The sequence below is a fragment of the Tursiops truncatus genome, chromosome 18 (assembly GCF_011762595.2).
Source record: "Tursiops truncatus isolate mTurTru1 chromosome 18, mTurTru1.mat.Y, whole genome shotgun sequence".
Lineage (NCBI taxonomy): Eukaryota > Metazoa > Chordata > Mammalia > Artiodactyla > Delphinidae > Tursiops > Tursiops truncatus.
The window spans coordinates 60,469,042-60,490,912 of NC_047051.1; the positions used below are offsets into that span (position 1 = coordinate 60,469,042).

The 21,871-nt window shown below is 36.7% G+C and overlaps 1 protein-coding gene across 1 annotated transcript in view; it reads left to right on the forward strand.

Annotated features, from left to right (window-relative positions):
- GPC5 (glypican 5) overlaps positions 1-21,871 on the forward strand; it is a 636,849-nt gene that overhangs the window by 261,189 nt on the left and 353,789 nt on the right. The window contains exon 4 of the mRNA XM_019920866.3: positions 18,888-19,021. Coding sequence (XP_019776425.3) covers positions 18,888-19,021 — 134 coding nt within the window. The remainder of the gene's footprint in view (positions 1-18,887; positions 19,022-21,871) is intronic.

Here is a 21,871-nt window from a genome sequence, read left to right on the forward strand (position 1 = left end):
AGCTAAAGCGTATAGTGTTTAAAGTGGAGGAGTGCTGGGAAATTTGGAGGTTCTGCTGTAAATTCACTTGAAATGCTTTAGTTTGTACTCATTAGGAAATGGGAGGAACCGTCAAAGGCTTTGGATCAGAGAAGCAATATGGTCAAAACGGTGCTGTAGGAAGATGAATCTGGGAGCCTGGGCAGAAGGATTAGAGAGCTAGGAGAACCGGAGAGAGAGTCAGTAAGGAAGCTCTTGCATCTACGCAAGGAAGAGCTAACGGAAGCCCATTCTAGGGGGAAAGAATTTCCAATGCAGGGTAGGAGAAGTGAAAATGCAAGAGACCTGATCTGACGAGAGCAGAATAAATAGCCGTTGAACTTTTAAAAAAAAATTTTTATTGGGGTATAGTTGATTTACATTGTTGTGTTAGTTTCAGGTGTACAGCAAAATGAATCAGTTATACATATACATATATCCACTCTTTTTATAAGATTCTTTTCCCATATAGGTCATTACAGTGTACTGAGTAGAGTTCCCTGTGCTATACAGTAGGTCCTTATTAGTAATCTATTTTATATACAGCCTGCGAACATTTAAACCTCTAGCTGATGCCATTTTAAAGCATCTTCAAACATCTTCAGCTTTGAAAAAGTGGGGAAATATGGTCGTATTGATGTGTCTCCTTTTTATTTTTTACCTAATTACATTTAAAAATATTTACTTTCACAATGTAGGATTCTCACTCTCTTTGGTAAAGGAAATGGTCAAGTTTTGATTTTGTCTCTAGGGATATTATTTAGTCTTTCAATGTCCTCTGTTCTTCAACTTGATTTTGAGTTGCTTCTCTTTCCTCCCTTGTGGTTTCTCACCACCTCAATATTGAGGTAGTACTGGCTGGTTGGCCGTCTTTTTGTGGCAGAGCTTAGTAGTTTGTAGAATATTAGACTGTATAACTCAAGGAGTTTTAAATGTCACGAAGCCCAATGATCACAGAAGGAAAAAAAATACTTTTTTCTCCAGAGATCATATTGAAAAACGTAACTGAATCAAGCTTTGCTTAGTATAACCAAATTAATATCCACTGTTGAGAATTTTTTCTCATTTCCATCCCCTCAGCCTCAGGGTAGAATTCCTCTCTCTTTTTTCTTTTCTTTCTATCAATGATTCAAGGTTTGTCTAAAACCTTCCCGGGTACCTCTGGTCCCTAGTAATTTTTCTTTGGGCTCCTATACAACTCCCTGCTTATAACATTCTTTTGACACATAGTTTATACCCTATTAAGACATTGTTTATATCATATTGAAGTTAGCTTTATATATTTATCAATTTGTTTCATCATTGGAAACCCTACCTCCCTAATTAGATTATAAACTCCTTGAAGATAAGAAATTAGCAAAATACATTCTAGCTCTAGTTTTTATTGCCCTTATCAATAAAAACTTCCTTCACGCAATGAAAAAAGAAAGAAATCCCTACATTTAGAGATGTTTACAAAATCCCCACAGCTGCACTGTGAATTAAGTATGTATATTTTTCCAGTGTCAAAAGATGAACAGAGCTTGTAAGTTATTTGCTTAAAGTCAGATTGTAAATTTTCTCCTAAACCCTGCAATTGCCAATTATGCTAGTACATCAGCATCCTGCTGACCTTCACCAGTGGTGTGGTCAGCCTTCTCAGATGCTCCAAGCTGTCCCAGCCCTCTAACCACTCCCAGGTCATTCAGTATGTGGCTCTGACTCCAGGATCAACTCCATTATGCCTTTCTTCCCAAGTTACATCAGTGACCATTGGAAATTCAAAACGCTTGGATTATCTAAGATCATTAGTCCATGACCCATCTCCCAGGGTAATGGAAATAAAAACAAAAATAAACAAATGGGACCTAATTAAATGTAAAAACATTTGCACAGCAAAGGAAACCCTAAACAAGATGAAAAGACAACCCTCAGAATCGGATAAAATATTTGCAAATGAAGCAACTGACAAGGGATTAATTTCCAAACAGCTCATGCAGCTCAATATCAAAAAAACAAACAACCCAATCAAAAAATGGGTGGAAGACCTAAATAGACATTTCTTCAAAGAAGACATACAGATGGCCAACGAACACATGAAAAGATGCTCAACGTCACTAATTATTAGAGAAATGCAAATCAAAACTATGATACAATGAGGTATTACCTCACACCAGTCAGAATGGCCATCATCAAAAAATCTACAAACAATAAATGCTGGAGAGGGTGTGGAGAAGAGGGCACCCTCCTACACTGTTGGTGGGAATATAAATTGGTACAGCCACCATGGAGAACAGTATGAAGGCTCCTTACAAAACTAAAAATAGAACTACCATACGACCCAGTAATCCCACTCCTGGGTGTATACCTGGAGAAAACCATAATTCGAAAACACATGCACCCCAGTGTTCATTGCAGCTCTATTTACAATAGCCAGGACATGGAAGCAACCTAAATGCCCACTGACAGAGGAATGGATAAAGAAGATGTGGTATATATATATATATATATATATATATATATATATATATATATACACAATGGAATATCATACAGCCATAAAAAGGAACGAAATTGAGCCATTTGCCTAGACGTGGATGGAGTTAGAGACTGTTATACAGAGAGTGAAGTAAGTCAGAAAGAGAAAAACGAATATTGTATAATATCTCTTATATGTGGAATCTAGAAAAATGGTACAGATGAAAACTTATTTGCAAAGCAGAAATAGAGACACAGATGTAGAGAACAAACTTATGGATACCAAGGGGGGGAGAAGGGGTGGGATGAATTGGGAGATTGGGATTGACATGCATACACTACTATGTATAAAATAGGTAACTAACGAGAACCTACTATATAGCACAGGGAACTCTACTCAGTGCTCTGTGGTGACCTAAATGGAAAGGAAGTCCATAAAAAGAGGGGATATATGTCTATGTATGACTGATTCACTTTGCTGTACAGCAGAAACTAACACAACGTTGTAAAGAAACTATACTCCAATAAAAATTTAAAAAAAAATTAGTCCAACCTGCATATCTTGTAATCTGACCGTATCCCTAATCACTCCCACCTTCCCAAACCTATCACTAGTTCTGGCACCATCTCTGAAATCTGCAATTCTCACATTATGGTCATCATTTCCTACCACTGCAGTTCACTTACTCTTGTATTTCTAATCCAAAAATTATTTTGTCTTATGGAAATGTTCAACATGTTTACTCTGCTCTCCCATTTTCCCCCTTATTTCTCTCCTTGCCCAATCTACATTCTATGATCTCGCACCTCCAGTGCATGTGAACACAATTCTAAGCAGCTATGGATAATTGCAGAAGTAAAGGCATTCCAAGTTCAGGTTATTTGTTTAAACTACATGTCTCCCTGGCACTCACACACTTTGAAAAATAACTCACTTGTTTTGAAATAGAGCTATTTAGGATCAAATTATCTGAAATGGGGTCTCTGCCATTAAACATGCAATCATGTTGTAAAAGCTACTGTCCTAAAACAAAACAAAACAAAATTAAACAGAACAAAAGAAAACAAAACACGTACTTGACTCCATGCCTTTCTAGGCTGTATCCCATAAATCTACTTGCCTTTGCTACAAAACTCCATGGAAGATTGGCATATTTTCACAGTCTCTGCTTTCTTATCTTTTTTATCTCTTATTCTCCCCTCGAAGTCTATGCATTCTACCACAATTCTCCATAAAAACCACACTTTTCACAAATCACTAATGGTCTTTTTCTCATAAGATCCAGTGGTTAATTTCCATCAGTCACTTTGAACATATCTGATCACTTGTGCTTTTAAAAAAAATACTTCATTTGTATTTTCCGATAGCCCACTCTCCTGGGTTTCCTCCAACTTGTCTGGGAACTTCTCAGAGTCTCTTTCAACTTCTGTTTGGCCCCACCAGCAAATGTTGTCATGCCTCAGGAATCAGTCTTCAGCCCCCTCCTCCATCTTTACTCATCCCAAGTACATGCTGTTGACCGCCACATTTATACATCTTGCCCTTGATCTCACCCTTGAGTTTTCAGCTCATATAACTAATAGCCTATTGGGCAGCTCCTCTTGGACGAATAATAGTCTTAGAAAGCCAAATATGTCCCAAAGAGTCTTTTCATTTTCTCCCCAAATCCATTCTTCTCTATCTCCATTTGCCCAGATGCTTCAGCCAAAAAGTACTAGAAGTCATTCTCGAATCCACTCCTTCTTCACTTGCTATGTTCAGTCTATCCTCAAGTCCTGCTGTCTCCACCGTCAACTCGATCTCAGTCCTCATAGACCATCCTCAGCAAAGGCAGCATCACACCCTGAACCATACCCCAAACTTTACATCTGGATTCACTGTTTCCATCTTGTCTATTACTTTCTTACATCTCGCTCAGACTTCTCTCCAACCAACATCCAGTGTGATATTTTTAAAACAAAACAAACTGGATTATCATTAAGCTCCAAACTCTCCATTGACTTCAACACCCACGTACAATACAATACAAACTCACCCTTTGGCAGACTATGTGGTATGTGAAACCATATCATCTGGCCAGCCTACCTCTGCTCTCTTTCTCTTTCCTCCCCTCTACTATAATGTATTTTTCAATTGCAGCCGCCTCCCATTCTTCTCTTCCCAGGGCTATTTTAATTACTGTTCTCTCTATATATGAAGCTCTTCCCTGCCATCTCTCCATGGTTGCCTCTTTACCTCACTTCAGAGCATAATTCAAATACTACTTTGTGTGTGTGTGTGTGGTATGCGGGCCTCTCACCGTTGTGGCCCCTCCCGTTGCGGAGCAGAGGCTCCAGACGCGCAAGCTCAGCGGCCATGGCTCACGGGCCCAGCCGCTCCGCGGCATGTGGGATCCTCCCGGACCGGGGCACGAACCTGCGTCCCCTGCATCGGCAGGTGGACTCTCAACCACTGCACCACCAGGGAAGCCCCAAATACTACTTTTTAAAGGTCTTTCTTGACCACCTAGTTGAAGCTGTCCACCCTCATTCTATCCCATCAGTCTGGCAAATATCCATTTTTAAATGAATAACATTCATCAAGACCCAAAAGTAATCTAATGACTTATTTTCAGTTTCCCCTGCTAGAATGTAAGCATCTTGGGAGAAAGTTTATCACTTTATTCCCAGCTCTTAGAATCATGCCCTACACACAGTAGATACTCAGTTTATTGTCATTGCAATCTGTAGCTAAATAAGGACTAAAATGCACATGTTTGACTTTCAGTCCTGGGAACTTTCTAAACTAATGTGCCCTTGTAAGTGGAAGGAAGGAAAAAAGGAAGAAAGGACGGAGGGAGGGAGGAAGTAAAGAAGGAGAGGAAAGAGAAAGGGGAAATAATTGACTATCATGGTCAATTTTCAGTCTCTTCCTCTTCCTGACTCCAAGACAGCTCAGTTAGGACAAATTAATCCACAATTCTGAGTTGGTTTTCCTTTTCTCATTTAACCAAATTGGTAGTGTACTCTCAGTCTAGTAGTTTTCCATAGAAGACTGGATTTTTATAGAGATCTCATGTATCTAGGTATTTGTCGCTTTGGTCTACAAGTTGTATTTTTCTCTGCACGGCCTGAACTAAGTGATTTAAAATGTGTCCATACAGTAAGTTTAATTAATGATTAAGAATAGGACTGAAGGGCTTCCCTGGTGGCGCAGTGGTTGAGAGTCCGCCTGCCCATGCAGGGGACACAGGTTCGTGCCCCGGTCCGGGAAGATCCCACATGCCGCGGAGCGGCTGGGCCCCTGAGCCATGGCCGCTGAGCCTGCGCGTCCGGAACCTGTGCTCCGCAACGGGAGAGGCCACAGCAGTGAGAGGCCCGCGTACCCAAAAAAAAAAAAAAAAAAAAAAAAAAAAAAAAGAATAGGACTGAAATGCAGAAGCTCCCTCTGGTGGTTTAATTTGTAGGTGTACAAAAGTAGCAGTGCAGCCTGGAGATCCTGCTCACAGTGGGCCAAACAGAAGATCACAGAAATATTGTTCTGCTTCTGTCCAGCCTCTTCCTCCTCCCTCTCCTCTTCCATCTTCTTCTTTTCTTAATTTTAAGTATAAAATGAGTTTGGGTGGCAACTTTATGATGATAGCTACAAAAATCCATATGGAGAAGCAACTTCTGGAAAATTAAAAGACTAACAGAAAGCAACCACCCAAGACCAGACATTCTGTGGCTCCAAGTAAATACTTTTAAAAGAGCCTTGTTTGCTCTTTGCTAACTATAGAGTAAACATATCTCTAGCCCTTGCAAAGTGGAGACTGTAGGTGTTTTCGCCCTCCTTCAACTTTAACACCGTTTTGTTTGCTTTTTCCTGGGAACTGGGCACCTTGTACAAATTTAGAATTCTTATGGATAATATATTTAAAGGAAGTTCTTTGTAGAGCCTTAATAATTTATAACTTGCTATAAATATTCCTTGTTGCAATACTAAAATATACTAGTGGTTTAAAAGTGGTATTATAGTTATTATAACTTTTATATCTTTTCCGTAGGTGGCTTCTGGAATTATTTGTACCTTGAACTTCTAAGTAACATGCATATTATCTGGATGATGGTGTTTCCATAGTTTTAGGGTGTGAGGGTCCATAATCATGTATTTTTGTATTTCCATTAATACAAACTGAGCAAAAGTTTTTATAGTAATATACTATCACCATGCAATAATTCTAATCATCATGAAGTTAATTTTTTTCACCAAATGTAACTTTGGCTGGGAAAATATCTGGCTTACAAATGGAAATTGTCAGGAAAGTAGAATATATTTTATGAATAGCTCAAGCTCAGCTTTGCTGAAATTTATCTCTGCTTATATTATTAGTATCATTTAATGTTGTTTCAAGGTTTATCAATATTCATCCAGTATACTTTTATACTTTCACTGAAGTATGTGTTGCATTATATTGAAAAATATACTAGGATCATGTTTTGGGTGGAATCTACCTAATTTAAAGGTTGAGTTCATAAATTATGTTATGTTATATGGGGGACACTATGATATGTATCTATAGGATGAGAAGATGTATACCTCTTCAGTCAAAATACGACATAGGAAGGAAATTAATATATTTGATTATTTAAGGGAAAATTAAACAGGATATTACAGTCACTTAATTACATGTATCAAAACAGAATTAAACCACAATAAAGACTATTTGTGATGTTAGTAACAATTTGTACAACCATTAAAAGATATGTGATTTAATGAAGCCTGATTTTTGGCATTGTATTAGTCAGGGTCCTCCAGAGAAACAGAACTTATAAGGTATATAGGATGAATATACATCAGAAGGTATTTATTTTGAGGAATTGATTGGCTCACACGGTATGGCAGCTGAGAATTTCCACAGTCTGCTGTCTGCAAGCTGGAGACTCTGGAAAGCTGGTAGTATAAGCCAGTCTGAGTCCAAAGACCTGAGAACCAGGGGAGCCGATGGTGTGAATCCCAGTCTGAGAGCAGAAGGAGGTGAGATGACGCACCTGAGCAGTGAGGCTGGGGTTGGGTGGGGGAGGGGAGAATTCCTCCTTCCTCTGTCTTCCCTCAGTGGATTGGATGATGCCTCCTCATGTTGGCTAAGTGATCTACTTTACTGAGTCCACTGATTCAAATGCTGATTTGATCTGTAAGCACCTTCATGGAAACAGTGTTGAATCTGGGCACCCTGTGGCCAGTCAAGGTGACACGTAAAATTAACCATCACAGTTATTCAATATGCAGTTATAATAACATCGTTAACATCAGTGTTTGTCAATTGCCTCCCAGGTGAAAAGCACTGAAGAAGATGACATTAAATGTTTGGTAACTTATAAAAGTTATTTGCAATACCAGAAATAACAGTTATTCACTAAAATTTTCATATGCAGTTCTATGTTTCATATGCAGTTTAAATGTAGATTAGAAAGGTTTTGATGTGAAGCGTGGATTTCAGGTGCAACTACAGATCAGTAGCAATATGAAAAGCATTTTCATACTGGAAGCAAATCTAATTTTTTAAGAAAATACTGAGGATTCATAAATCTGAGAACATGTAACGTATGTTAAGTGTGACAGTTATAATGAAATCTGCCAATTTTGCTTTTCTTCTTTTGTTCTGAATGTTATTTTATTTTTTTATACAGCAGGTTTTTATTACTTACCTATTTTATACATATTAGTGTATACATGTCAATCCCAACCTCCCAATTCATCCTGCCACGGCCCCCCCCCCCGCACCGCTTTCCCCGCCTTGGTGTCCATACGTTTGTTCTCTACAGCTGTGTCTCTATTTCTGCCTTGAAGATCGGTTCATCTGCACCATTTTTCTACATTCCCCATATATGTGTTAATATATGATATTTGTTTTTCTCTTTGTGGCTTACTTCACTCTGTATGACAGTCTCTAGGTCCATTCACGTCTCTACAAATGACCCAATTTTGTTCCTTTTTATGGCTGAGTAATATTCCATTGTATATATGTACCACATTTTCTTTATCCATTTGTCTGTCGATGGACATTTAGGTTGCTTCCGTGACCTGGCTATTGTAAATAGTGCTGCAGTGAACATTGGGGCACATGTGTCTTTTTGAAGTATGGTTTTCTCTGGTTATATGCCCAGTAGTTGGATTGCTGGGTCATATGGAAATTCTGTTTTTAGTTTTTTAAGGAACGTCCATGTTGTTCTCCATAGTGGCTGTATCAATTTACATGATCAATTTTGCTTTTCTAATTGTTGAGCAGGTATTTGATCTGACCAAATAATTTCATTGTGGTAGTTTGTAGATCAGGAAGTTACTGACTATTCTTTTTTATGATGTTACCTGCCCTTCTGTAGAAGAGAGGAAACTCTTACATTACTGTCTCATAAAATTGGAATTTGGGGGTTGTGTATCATGGGAGGACTTCTTTTCATCAATCAGTTATCCTGGTTTTCCTCCTAAACCCAGGTGAGAAATCAAGTTGTCTAATATCCTTGTAGTGCCTCCTTTTCCCGACCCCTATTCATTCCTAGGAATCTTAAAGGGAGATAACTGCCATGTTTCCTCTCAGCCACTCCCACATACATAGGGGAGATGGGATTCTCTTGTCTACTCATATATCTAGATCATTTTCAATCCAGATTATTTATGTAGGACACTCAGGAACTAAGACTTATATAATGTGAATCCCACACAACAGATGAAGATAAATACCACTAATCATAAAGAAAAGACCACTGATTCTATAATAACTAGAAACTCATCCACTAACTAGATTCAGTCTTAGCAAAGTTATTGTCCTGCTTTGGGATTCAATTTTCTCAGCCTTAGGTTAAGGTTAGATATCTTGTATGAGACTTCCAGCTCTATTAGTCTAAAGTCCTTCCTCCTTCCCTCCCTCCCTTCCTTCCCTCCTTTCTTCCTTGTTTTTTCCCCCTTTAGCCCTTCCTTCTCCTCTTCCTCCTTTCTAGTTCCTCTTCTCTCTCCCTCTCTTTTAGGGAGTATATTATCTGAATTCTCTTTCTCCTGCTTCGGAAAGATTTTCTTTCTGACCGTCTTTACATTCTATATACGTTTTGTAATTTCATCCATTTTCATGGCTTTAACTATTGGCTCTCTGCAGGTAATTCTCATCATTAACTTGCTCTTTATTTCTAATCCACCATTTAGAACCATCTTTTCGAATGACCTCCAAATCCAAGTTCTAAATTAGAATTCACCTCCTGCTCTGGGGAGCAGATGAGCCCAAACAGTAAACTTATTCTATGGTCTAACTTCCACATATTGGTTATTGGATCTTTATTCACTCTGCTTGCCAGATTCAAAACTGCTAACAGCTTTATTTCTTCTTCTTTTTTAAATCTCTTATAGTGAATCAACCAGTAGCCAAATCCCATTCATTCTACTTATAAAAGAGCTTTCCCTTTCTCTTCTCAGATTTCGTGGGTTTTTAGGTTTATTCTAGGATTTTCTTGTTTTACCTATGGGACATGTCTCCTTGTCGTCCAGATCTTTCTAAAATGAGGCTCTGATAATGCTGTTCCTTTGCTTGAACCTTGTAATTAAGCCCCCTCCCAAACCCTTATGAACTTGCCCAACCTGCTTTTCTCAGTTTGTTCTCATGGGAATAAAGCTAAAATCATGGATTTCATCTGCGTCTGGAAAAGTTAGCCTCATTATGATTTGTGGTAACAGATTTTACCCCTAACACCAGCCAGTTGTTTGGCAAACCATTTCTGAGAGTAATAGGGAACTGGGCAAGAGAAAATTAATGAACTCACATTTGTTGTTAAAACTAGAAAAATTGCCAATAGTATGTTCCCTCCAAATAGTTTAAAAGTAGCTTTTAATATAATGGAGCACAGCACATTTGACCCAAAACCATTCTGTTTCTTATTTTTATCTGTTATTTACTATTATTGTTGTTGTTTTCCACCATGCTTGCAGAGTCATATCTTATGTAATTTCTTTTAACCAGCTCTCACTTTAACACCAAGCATCCTAGATATGGCCTGGTTCGGTCACCTGTTGCATACACAGTGATGTAGAGTCCACCTTTGCCTCATCCTCTGAAACAGATTGCTTAATAAACACTCACACCACCTCCACATTCACTGCTTTTCAAGTTATAGTATTTTAAACATTTTTGCTTTTCAATTTCATTATTATTAATAAACATTTTAAAAGATCATTGCAAACTAAATGGAAGCTCTGCTGATGGATGTCAAATGAAAATGAACAGTTTTAAGTTGTTTCTTACAAAGCTTTTTGGGGTTATTAGCCAAAAGCTTTGAATATTTTAAGACTTAAATAAGACTGAGTGAACAGACAGAGGGAGACTGTAAACAGAAGTTTACACTTTGTATGTAGTGCCATGATTACAGTGAGAATGGAGAAAGTCAGCTAAGTAAAAAGGAGTTGTTGAAACAAATACTTGAGCAGAGTGGGAGAAGCGATATGGGTTAGGAGCAACTAAGAGAGTTATTTCAAGGTGAGATGGGAATTTGAAAATCAGTGAGAAGCCAGACGTGGAACTTAAAGCAGACACAGATAAGCATTAGGGAGGAAAACTATTTTTTTCCAAGACACTTCAGACTGATTGCAGGGGAGAATGGTAGAGACCAGGGTGGGGGGAGAATAAGGAGGAAATTGCAGTATAAGTCAAAGATGAAAAATTGTCAAAGTAAGTGGGAGGGATTTTTTCAATAGCAAGAAGGTGCTAGTATTGAAATGGTCCACCCCAATCGGCTCACTCAGGGAAGCCAAGGTGACAGGCTAATGTGCTGGTAACAGATGGTTTTCCATTCCCTTTCAATAAAGCGTGAAGTGGAGCTCCCTGATAGCAAGTCAACACATATAAAGGCTCTGAAATTTATTTGTATGTATTGGAATCTGCTCTATATGCTTGTACCTTTGGATACAATTAAAGATGACTTATTAGTCTGTGGCTTGTACATTTTCTTTTATCCTTGTAAAAAAATTGCAACGATGATAATGGGAACAAAAATAATGTGAGGCTGGTACTTTCAGCTATCTTTCTGCCTTCCTAGGAAATATGTGCAATAGCAGATATGGTCTTAGGTCCAAGATGGGATCGACAGGGTGAGATAAGATTTTCCTTATCTGGCAACTGCAAACTTGTTTTATTTTCTCAAGTTTAAATGATGAGAAAACTGAGATGTGTAGAAGTTCTGTAACTTGTCTACAGCTCTATGGCTCATAACATGGGATCATAATTGCCATTCCTTTCCCTTTTACTCTTCTCCTTTATTTCAAACTCTCCTGTAGTGTCGCCAGACAGCGTTACTCTTGACATTCCCACCATCAACTTATAACATCTTCCCTTGGTTCTTGCTACTAGGAGTTGTTGACAGTGAAGATACTTTCCACCTTTGTAATGAATACTTTAGCACCTTGTTAATATATTTACACTCCACTATCACTGTTTTTCCGCTTCAGTGATTGGAAATTCACTCTGAGCTTTTTAATACCTTGACCTTACACATCCCTAACTTCTCACTTTCAGTAATTTGCTGAGTTCTGTTGATTTTTTTTCAAAACAAACCTTACTTTTTTAGAGCAGTTTTAGGTTTACATCAAAATCGAGTGGACGATACCAAGATTTCCCACATTGCCCCTGCCCCAGCACGTGCAGAGCCTCTCCCATTATCAGTATCCTCCACCACAGTGATGATACATTGACTACAATTGATGAACCGGCACTGACACATCATTATCACCCCAAATCCACAGTTTAGAGTTCATTCTTGGTGTTGTACATTTTACGAGTTTGAACAAATATATAGTGACATGTATCTACCATTAGAGTATCATACAGAGTAGTTTTCACTGCCCTAAAAATCCTCTCTGTGTTTCTCCATTCATCCCCCCACCCATACCCACCCCTGGTAAACATTGATCTTTTTACTGACTCCATAGTTTTGCCTTTTCCAGAATGTCATATAGTTGGAATCACACCGTATGAAGCCTTTTCAGGGTGACTTCTTTCACTTAGTAATGGGCATTTAAGTTTTCTTTATGTCTATTCACAGTTTGATAGTTTGTTTCCTTTTAGCACTGGATAATGTTCTGTTGTCTTGATGGACCACAGTTTATTTATCCATTTACCTACTGAAGGACAGCTTGGTTGCTTCCAAGTTTTGGCAATCATAAATAAAGCTGCTATAAACATCTGTGTGCAGGTTTTTGTGTGGACATACATTTTTAACTCCTTTAGGTAAATACCAAGGAGTGTGATTGCTGGATAATATGATAAAAGTGTTTTTGTTCTTTTTTTTTTTTTGATTTTGTAAGAAGCTACCAAACTGTCTTCCAAAGGGGCTGTACTCTTTTGCATTCCCAACAGCAATGAATGAGAGTTTCTGTTTATCCACATCCTCGCCAGCACTTGGTGTTGTCAGTGTTCTGGATTTAGCCATGCTGATTCTTCTTCTCTTCTCTCTGTACATGATTCATGAATCCTTCTCTTCATGGACACTGTCACTACTGTATTTCAGAAGAAAATTCTCTTTCCTGAGAACTTCAGGATCTGTTAACAGTTTACCTCCCTTTAATGGGTCTCTCTCTCTAGTCCAACTTCTACAGGGCTGTCAGATCCATTGCTAAATATCAGCTCTGGAATTTTGCTTTTCCATTCAACAGCCATCAGAGGTTTCATCTAATAAATAAAACTTCTTAGCTTATCATTTTAAACGCTCCAAGATCTGACTCCAACCTACTCTTCAAACATAATTTCCTTTTACTACTACCCTTCATGTTCCCTTCTTTCCAGGAGAACCAAATTTTTATCCATTTTTGATGTCAGCCTGATTTTTCTTGCACTTGTATCTCTCAAGATTTTCCCTCTGCCTTCCACCATTATTCTTTGTTCAGAAAACATTATATATCTAATCAGTCTCCAAGCTACTATCTCTCCCTCCTGTCTACCTCTATATCGTCTGCTTCTTTCACCACTTCTTCTGCTGACTTGGGCCCCAGCATTTCTCTAGTGCTCTACTGGAGGACCTTTCGTCTCCCTCCCTGCAAACTGCTCTTATGAAGATATTTCTCTTGTGGAAATCGTTAAGCAACCATTTTCCAACGTGGAAGCTTTTGCCTGCTTTCCATTTGCTTAAGCAAGTTTTTTAGCTTGATATCCAAGACATATTAAGGCATTTTTAAAGAATTGAGATATAATTGATCTATGACATTATATTAGTTTCAGGTGTACAACATAATGATTAGATGTTTGTATATGTTGTGAAATGATTACCACAATGTCTGGTTAACATCCATCACCATATATATATATATCATGGCATTTTTTATGTCTTACCTTTTGCTATACTGCTTTCTTTCACTATGTACATTTTGGTCTATGAAACATGTTAAGTTGTTTACACCTCTTTGCCTTTCTACTCTCTCCTGGAAATTTCCTGCTTTGTCTACCTGGCAAACCCCTAGTTTATCTTTTAATCTGCCATTTAGACATTACGTACTGAAGCTCTTCCCTAAGCACCCCAAACAGAGTTAATCTGTTCATTTTCTACATGTTACAGTGTTACTTCTTTTTCTTTTTTTATTGAAGTAGAGTTGACTTATTATATTAGTTTCAGGTGTACAATATAATGATTCAATATTTTTATAGATTATACACCATGAAAAGTTATTATAATATTATCGACCATATTCCCTGTGCTCTACATTACATCCCTGTGACCTATATTTTATAAATGATAGTTTGTACCTCTGAATCCCCTCCATCTAATCTGACCATTCCCCCCCACCACCTGCCTCCCCTCTGACAGCCACTAGCTTGTTCTCTATATCTGAGTCTGTTCCTATTTAGTTATATTTGTTTATTTGTTTTTTCTTATATTTCACATATAAGTGAAAACATAGTATTTGTCTTTCTCTGTCTGACTTATTTCACTTAGCATAATACCCTCCAGGCCCATCCATGTTGTTGCAAGTGGCAAGATTTCATTCTTTTTTTAATGGCTGTATAATATTCCATTGTATATACAGTTGATCCTTGAACAATGTGGGTTTGAACAGGTACACTTATATGTGGATTTTTTCTTTGATAAATATGTACTACAGTGCCACACTATCTGCAGTTGGTTGAATTCATGGATGTGGATCTGTGGATACACAGAGTGGACTATAAAGTTATATGTGGATTTTTGACTGTATGGGGTTGGTGCCCCTAACTCCCACATTGTTCAAGGGTCAATTCTATTTACCATATCTTATTTAGCCATTCATCAGTTGATGGACACTTATTTAGGTTGCTTCCATATCTTGGCAATTGTAAATATTTGTGTATTTAATAATCTTGATTCTTCTAATCCATGAACACACAATATCTTTCCATTTATTTGTGTTGTCTTCAATTTCTTTCATCAGTGTCTTATAGTTTTCAGAGTACAGGTGGTTCACCTTTTTGGTTAAATTTATTCCTGGGTATTTTATTCTTTTTAATGCCACTGTAAGTGGAATTTTTTTTACTGATTTCTCTTTATGATAGTTCATTATAAGTGTATAGGAATACAACAAATTTCTGTATATTTATTTTATATCCTGTGACTTTACTGAATTCATTTATTAGTTCTGGTAGTTTTCTGGTGGAGTCTTTAGGGTTTGCTATATATATTATCATGTCATCTGCAAATAGTGATAGTTTTACTTCTTCTCTTCCAATTTGAATGCCTTTTATTTCTTTTTGTTGTCTGATTGCTGTCACTAGGACTTCCAATATTTTGTTAAATAAAAGTGAGAAGAGTGAGAATCCTGGTCTTGTTGCTGATCTTAGAGGAAAAGATTTTAGCTTTTCACTGTTGAGTATGATGTTAGCTGTGTGTTTCTCATAAATGGCCTTTATTATTTTGAAGCTTGTTCCCTGTATACCAACTTTGTTGAATGTTTTTATAATGAATGGATGTTGAATTTTTGTCAAATGCTTTTTCTGTATCTGTTGAGATGATCATGTGATTTTTTATCCTTCCTTTTGTTAATATGGTGTATCACATTAATTGATTAGTGGATATTGAACCGTCCTTGCATCCTGCAATAAATCCCACTTGATCATGATCTATGATCCTTTTATATTGTTGAATTCAGTTTGTGAATATTTTTTGAGGATTTTTGCCTCCATGTTTATCGGGGATATTAGCCTGTAATTTTCTTTTTTTGTAATATCTCTGGCTGGTCTTGGTATCAGGGTAATGCTGACCTTGTAAACTGAGTTTGGATGTATTCCTTCCTCTTTAGTTTTTCAGAATAATTTGAGAAGAATAGGTATTAACTCTTCTTTAAATGCTTAGTAGAATTCCCCTATGAAGCTATCTGGTTCTGGACTTTTGTTTGCTGGAAGTTTTTTGATTGCTGATTTAATTTAATTACTATTATTGGGTCTGTACAGATTTTCTGTTTCTTCCAGTTTCAGTCTTGGAAGACTGTATGTATCTAGGAATTTATCCATTTCTTCTACATTGTCCAAATTTTGGCTTATAATTGTTTGTAGTATTCTCTTATGATTGTATGTATTTCTGGGATGTCAGTTGTAACTTCTTCATTTCTAATTTTATTTATTTGGGCGCTCTCTCCTTTTTTTTTATGAGTCTAGCTAAGGGTTTATCAAGTTCATTTATATTTTCAAAAAAACAGCTCTTAGCTTCATTGATCTTTTCTTCCTCTTTTTTTTTTGTTCTCTATTTCATTTATTTCTACTCTGATCTTTACTATTTCCTTCCTTCTGCTATCTTTGGTCTTTGTTTGTTCTTCTTTTACTAGTGCTTTTAGGTGTCAAGTTAGATTGCTCTTTTGACATTTTTCTTGTTTCCTGAGATAGGCTTGTATCACTATAAATCCCTCTTAGGACTGCTTTTACCACATCCCATGGATTTTGGAAAGTTGTGTCTTTAATTAGTCTCAAGGTATTTTTTTATTTCTTCATTGACACATTGGTTTTATAGTAGCATGTTGTTTACTCTCCATGTGTTGTTGTTTTTTCCAGTTTTCTCCCTGTAACTGATATCTAGTTTCATATCTTTGTGGTCAGAAAAGATGCTTGATATGATTTCAATCTTCTTCAATTAATTGAGACTTGTTTTGTGGCCTAACATGTGATCTATCCTGGGGAATGTTCCATATGCACTTGAAAAGAATATGTATTCTGCTGTTTTGGGATGGAATGTCCTGTAGATATCTGTTAAGTCCATCAAGTCTAATGTGTCATTTAAGGGCAATGTTTCTATACTGATTTTCTGTCCAGATTATATGTCCATTGCTGCAGGTAGGGTATTAAAGTCCCCTACTTTTGTATCACTGTCATTTTCTCCCTTTATGTTTGTTAATATTTTCTTTATGTATATAGGTATGCCTATGTTAGGTTCATATATGTTTAAGAATTCTTCTTGGATTGACTCTTCCATCATTATGTAATGTCCTATTTTGTCTTTTGCTCTAGACTTTGTTTTCAAGTCTGTTTTGTCTAATATGGGTATTGCTACCAAAGCTTTCTTTTTGTTTCCGTTTGCGTGGAATACTTTTTCCATCCTCTCACTTTCAGTCCGTGTGTGTCTTCAGCATTGAAGTGAATATCTTGTAAGCAGTATATGGATGGGTCTTGTTATTTTTATTCATTTAACCACCTTATGTCTTTTGATTAGGGCATTTAGTCCATTTATATTTAAAGTGATTATTATAGGTATGTACTTATTGCCATTTTGTTCATTCTTTTCTGGAGGTATTTGTAATTCTTCTCTGTTCTTTTCTTCTTTTAGTCTCTGCCCTTGTGGTTTGATGATTTTCTTTAGTATTACTTTTGGGTTCCTTTGTTCTTTTGTGTATCTATTGTAGGTTTTTGGTTTTTGGTTACCATGAGGTTCATATATATAAATATATATATTTTATATATATAAGATTTGTTTTACATTTTCAAATTCTTTGTTAAAATTCTCACTGTGTTCCTATAGACTTCTCCTGAGTTCAGTGAGCTTTTTTAGGACTGGTACTTCGGACATTCTATCAAGTAAATTACTTATCTCCATTTCATTAAAGTTTGCTTTCTGTTGTTTATCTCTATAAATTAGATGAAGCAATTACCTCTCCTGCTCTTGAAGGTATGTCCTTGTCTGGGAGTATCCCTATGCTGACTGTGTGTGCCCAGTGGCTTTGGCAGGAGGACTGGAGCCAAAGTGAGCATGGGCCAGGGCCTTTCCCAGCATTCTCTGGGGCTGTCACATTGGCAGGGTGGGCTGGAGCCTGGTGTGGGCCAGGCCTTTTCTTAAGGTGCATGTGCGTTTTGATGTTTGGGGGGATTGTTTTTTCTTTCCTTCTAAATTGTCAGCTCTTTTGGGGAAAATTCAGTTTCTAATCTTTTATGTCCTATAGCATCTAATACATGTTCTTTGCAAATATTGGAACAAAATAATTATGGTTTAAATAAATGAGTTGATGCATAATTCCTGTAATGCTCATTCATGGAAAATTTTAAAAAATTTAGAACTTTAAGGGAACTTTGGAATAATTTTTTCTAAGTTCTTCATTTTACATATAAGAGAATCAAGTTTTAAAAAGTTCTGCCACTGTTTTCAAGATCTCAGCAATTAAGAAGGAAAAATTAGGACAGGAACCAAAGTCTCCTGATTCTCAGGCAATGCTTTTATGTATTTTTAATTATATGACTATGCCTTTTTAAATGTATAAGTTATCTTGTGAATCTTTTTTGATGCTTTACATGGTAATGTGTCCAATTAATTCCTTAATTTTCAATGATAATTACATATGAAGATCTTTACTAGATAAGTAGTATTAAAAATTAAAATTTTCAATTCTATAAATAATTTTTTAAAAAGAGACCATAAATAACGCCCTTGAAATCAAACCAGATTGAGGAAAAAGATATACAACTATTACAAAATGAGATCTTATATAAAAATGTTTATTGCCATTTCTAAGAAAGCATTTTAAGAAGAAAACTACCCTTAGAACTCATATAGAAATGGACCACATATTCAATAGCAAATTATTTTATTAAAAAAAATTAGTACAAGTAAGTAATTAGTCATACATATGGTTATAAACCATAAATAATATATACTTTGATTAGTTTTATTTATACAAGCAGGCTAGTTTATTAATGTAGCTCTCTGATTTTGCATATATGTTTTTATTCGTGTATTTTGCACTTGCATACATGCAAACTGTATAAATGTGTATAGCATCAATTTATTATGGCTGCCATTTTATACAGATAATTTGATTCCCTTTATTTTAAAAATTAACAAACATTGTATGTCTTAAAGGTTATTAGTGTGCTATAAATAAGAATATGTTATTGTTTTGGACTCTAGTGAACATTACATCCTCAGAAAGGCTGGAGCATGCTTTCTAACTGTCTTTAATATTTTCTATTTAAAAGGTAAATAAGATTTGTGGCCGTCCAATCAGAACACCCACACAAAGCCCCCGTTGTTCTTTTGATGGGAGCAAAGAGAAGCATGGAATGAAGATCTTTATAAGAAATGGGGAAGAGACACTTGCCAACAGAAGAAAGTAAGACATTTGTTTTACAACCAGAAAGAGAAAAGAAAGTAAGCTATTAATTTTACAGCAGAATAGAATGTATTCTATTCTGCAGGGGTTGAATTAAGAATTAAGTAGAACAAAATACACTATTGAAGAAACAAAGGATCAACATTAATTACCTTTAAAATTCAGTGCTTCCTCCTATTCTGTTAATTAGGAAGATAAGTTCAACTCAGGAGACCAAAAAACCTTTCTGTGATAAGGGAACATTTTTTATGACACAATATGGCAGGCCTTACATACATATGATCATCGTGCACTTCAAATGTGGCTAGTGTACAATGTTTTACAGCAATCTGTAACAGTCATCTTGCTTAACTGAAACTATGCCCCTTGAAGAGTAACTTTTCATTTCCCCCTCCCTGTAGTCAACAATATTGCATTGTACACTTCAGAATTTATTAAGAGGGTAGATCTCATGGTAAGTGTTCTTAGCACAATAAAATAAAAATTTTTTAAATGTAGCTAGTGTGACTGAGGATTGAATTTTTAACGTTACATAATTTTAATTAGTTTTAGTCAAAATTTTACATGTAGCTAATAGCTACTATATTGGACAGAATGGAACACAGAGAGAGTATTCATGTAAATGATGTGATAAGTATTACTGAATGTTAAGTACCTGTTAAAAAATGTAAAGTGTCCATACCTTTTACCTGGAATGCTGAAAATTACAATCTTTCGATTCAAAATGATAAGCATTAACTCACATTTCTACCACTGTGCCCGTGATTAATTGTTAAATTAATTGTTAAAGCCTTCATTAGTGTCCGGTTGCTTGAGCATTGGTGATTAAACTAAAAACTTTTTAATACTGGAGGAAACTATTATTTATTTATTTTGGTATTCAGTTGACCAGTACAATGGCAAATACTAGATTCTCAGTAGGTATTTTTGAATTGACCTGAAATTCAGAATTCTGTGTTTATTAATTCAAATAATTATTTCTAAAAATACCTTATGGAGAATTCAGTATTTTACATACTTTACTCTCTATAATGTAAAATCTGTTTCCTTTTGAGATAGTGCTCTTAATTGCCCCATTCTCTCCTCAGTTGGGTTATTAGCACGGGGTAAAGAACTGAGCTATTACTGGCTATGTGCTACAGCTGAAAACAATTAGCACATTGTTTGCAAGTAAAATAGCTGTGTTTTTATGTTTTTTTCAATTTAAACATCTATAGTGATCAGTAGTTATTTCTTGCATTTGAGAAATCAGTATGCTTTGGCTATGGTGGTTCTTATAATAAAACCCAGCTAAGAAAGATATTACGTTCCTAAAGATCATGTCAGTTTCACCACCAAAACAACCTAGTTGCTGGAAAACCAAGACAAAACCCGGTACTTAACATGGTTTATTCCCTTGTAAAACTAAGACCATGCAGGTGAAATGTTACAGAATGGCTCAGGAGCAATGAGGGGCTTATCTGAGTGGAAAGTTTTATAAGTATCTATCCTGGCCATTGAATAGACCTCCATGTCACCAATCTTGCAAACTCATTATTTCTATGCCCTTGACTGGTCAGCCACCATTAACCATTTCCCATGAATCAGGGTAGGCTCATCACTGGCCAATCTCATGCCACGCAAGGTGAACAACCAGAGGTCCTGCACTTGAGCCAGCTTAAGCATTTCACTTTTACACATTTTTCATTGCCATTCCTGAATGGAACTTAATTTCTGTGGCAGTATATTTGCTCTTGATGCCTATATATTGTGCAGACCTATCCATAAAGTAGACCTGAATTTTATCTATCCTTTCCTATCGTAAAGTAGACTTTGTCATCCAAGCGGTGCAGAAGGCTGCAAGTAAGAGTTTATTTGGGCTATTAGGAATTGCAATTCAGGAGAGAGATTTGGGTGAAACTAAAAGGGTGTTGGAGCAGAGGAAAGAGTCAGGGGCTTATAAGATAAAAGCCACAGGGTTGTTAAAGTTGTCTGGCAAGAATTATGATTGACTCTGATACAAGAAAGGAAATATTTATTCTTAAGGGCTATTTTAGGGTAAGGGTTCAATAAGTAGATAGGCTGTCACGAGTTATTTGTGGTAAGTATCCGATAAGTATCATTGGGCAGGTGTTCTGAGTGCCTGCATTAAGACAGTAAGTGGTCAAAGGTCAGATTCCATCCAGGTCCAGATGTACGTAAGTCACACTTCCTCAGTGGACTCCCAGCTCCGTTTTAGAAAGCTCTCTTAGCAATACTATTTTGATTTTCCTTTTATAACCTGAATTTTATTTATCCTTCATCAACTTATCTTTCCCCACGAGGTCATAAATTTTGATTTAAGTAGGTGGGGCAATGTAGCAGGAATAGGTGCTTAGTGAGTCTGGGCTAATTACTTGTCCTTTTCCCACCTGCTTGAGCCTGATTTCCAATCGATCACATCCACTTGATGTTATATTGCTTCTATACAAGCCCGATCTTATAGCCTGGCAGGTCAGACAGTACTTGTTTCCTCATGGGCATCTCAGGTTGCAGAATCATTTGCTGGTTTATGGTCAAGTATGCAGGTTCTGCCAGAGGCAAGCTGTAAACCAACCAGCTGACTGACCTACTGAATGACAGATGGACCAACCAACCAAACAAGCAAAAATAGTGTTCAGTAAAAAAATAAATGACTTTACTCTAAAACCCTTGGTGTCTATACTGTGATTCTTCTTATGGGGCTTTCTGGAGTCTCTGCAGAGCATCTTTATTTGCCACCAGTACTTCAGTCACTGGTGGCATAGATGAACTGGGTCATCTGGACTGTATGTCAGAGTACCTTGGTGCGTGCTACTTTATAAATGGGTTGTAGCAACACAGTATGTTGTA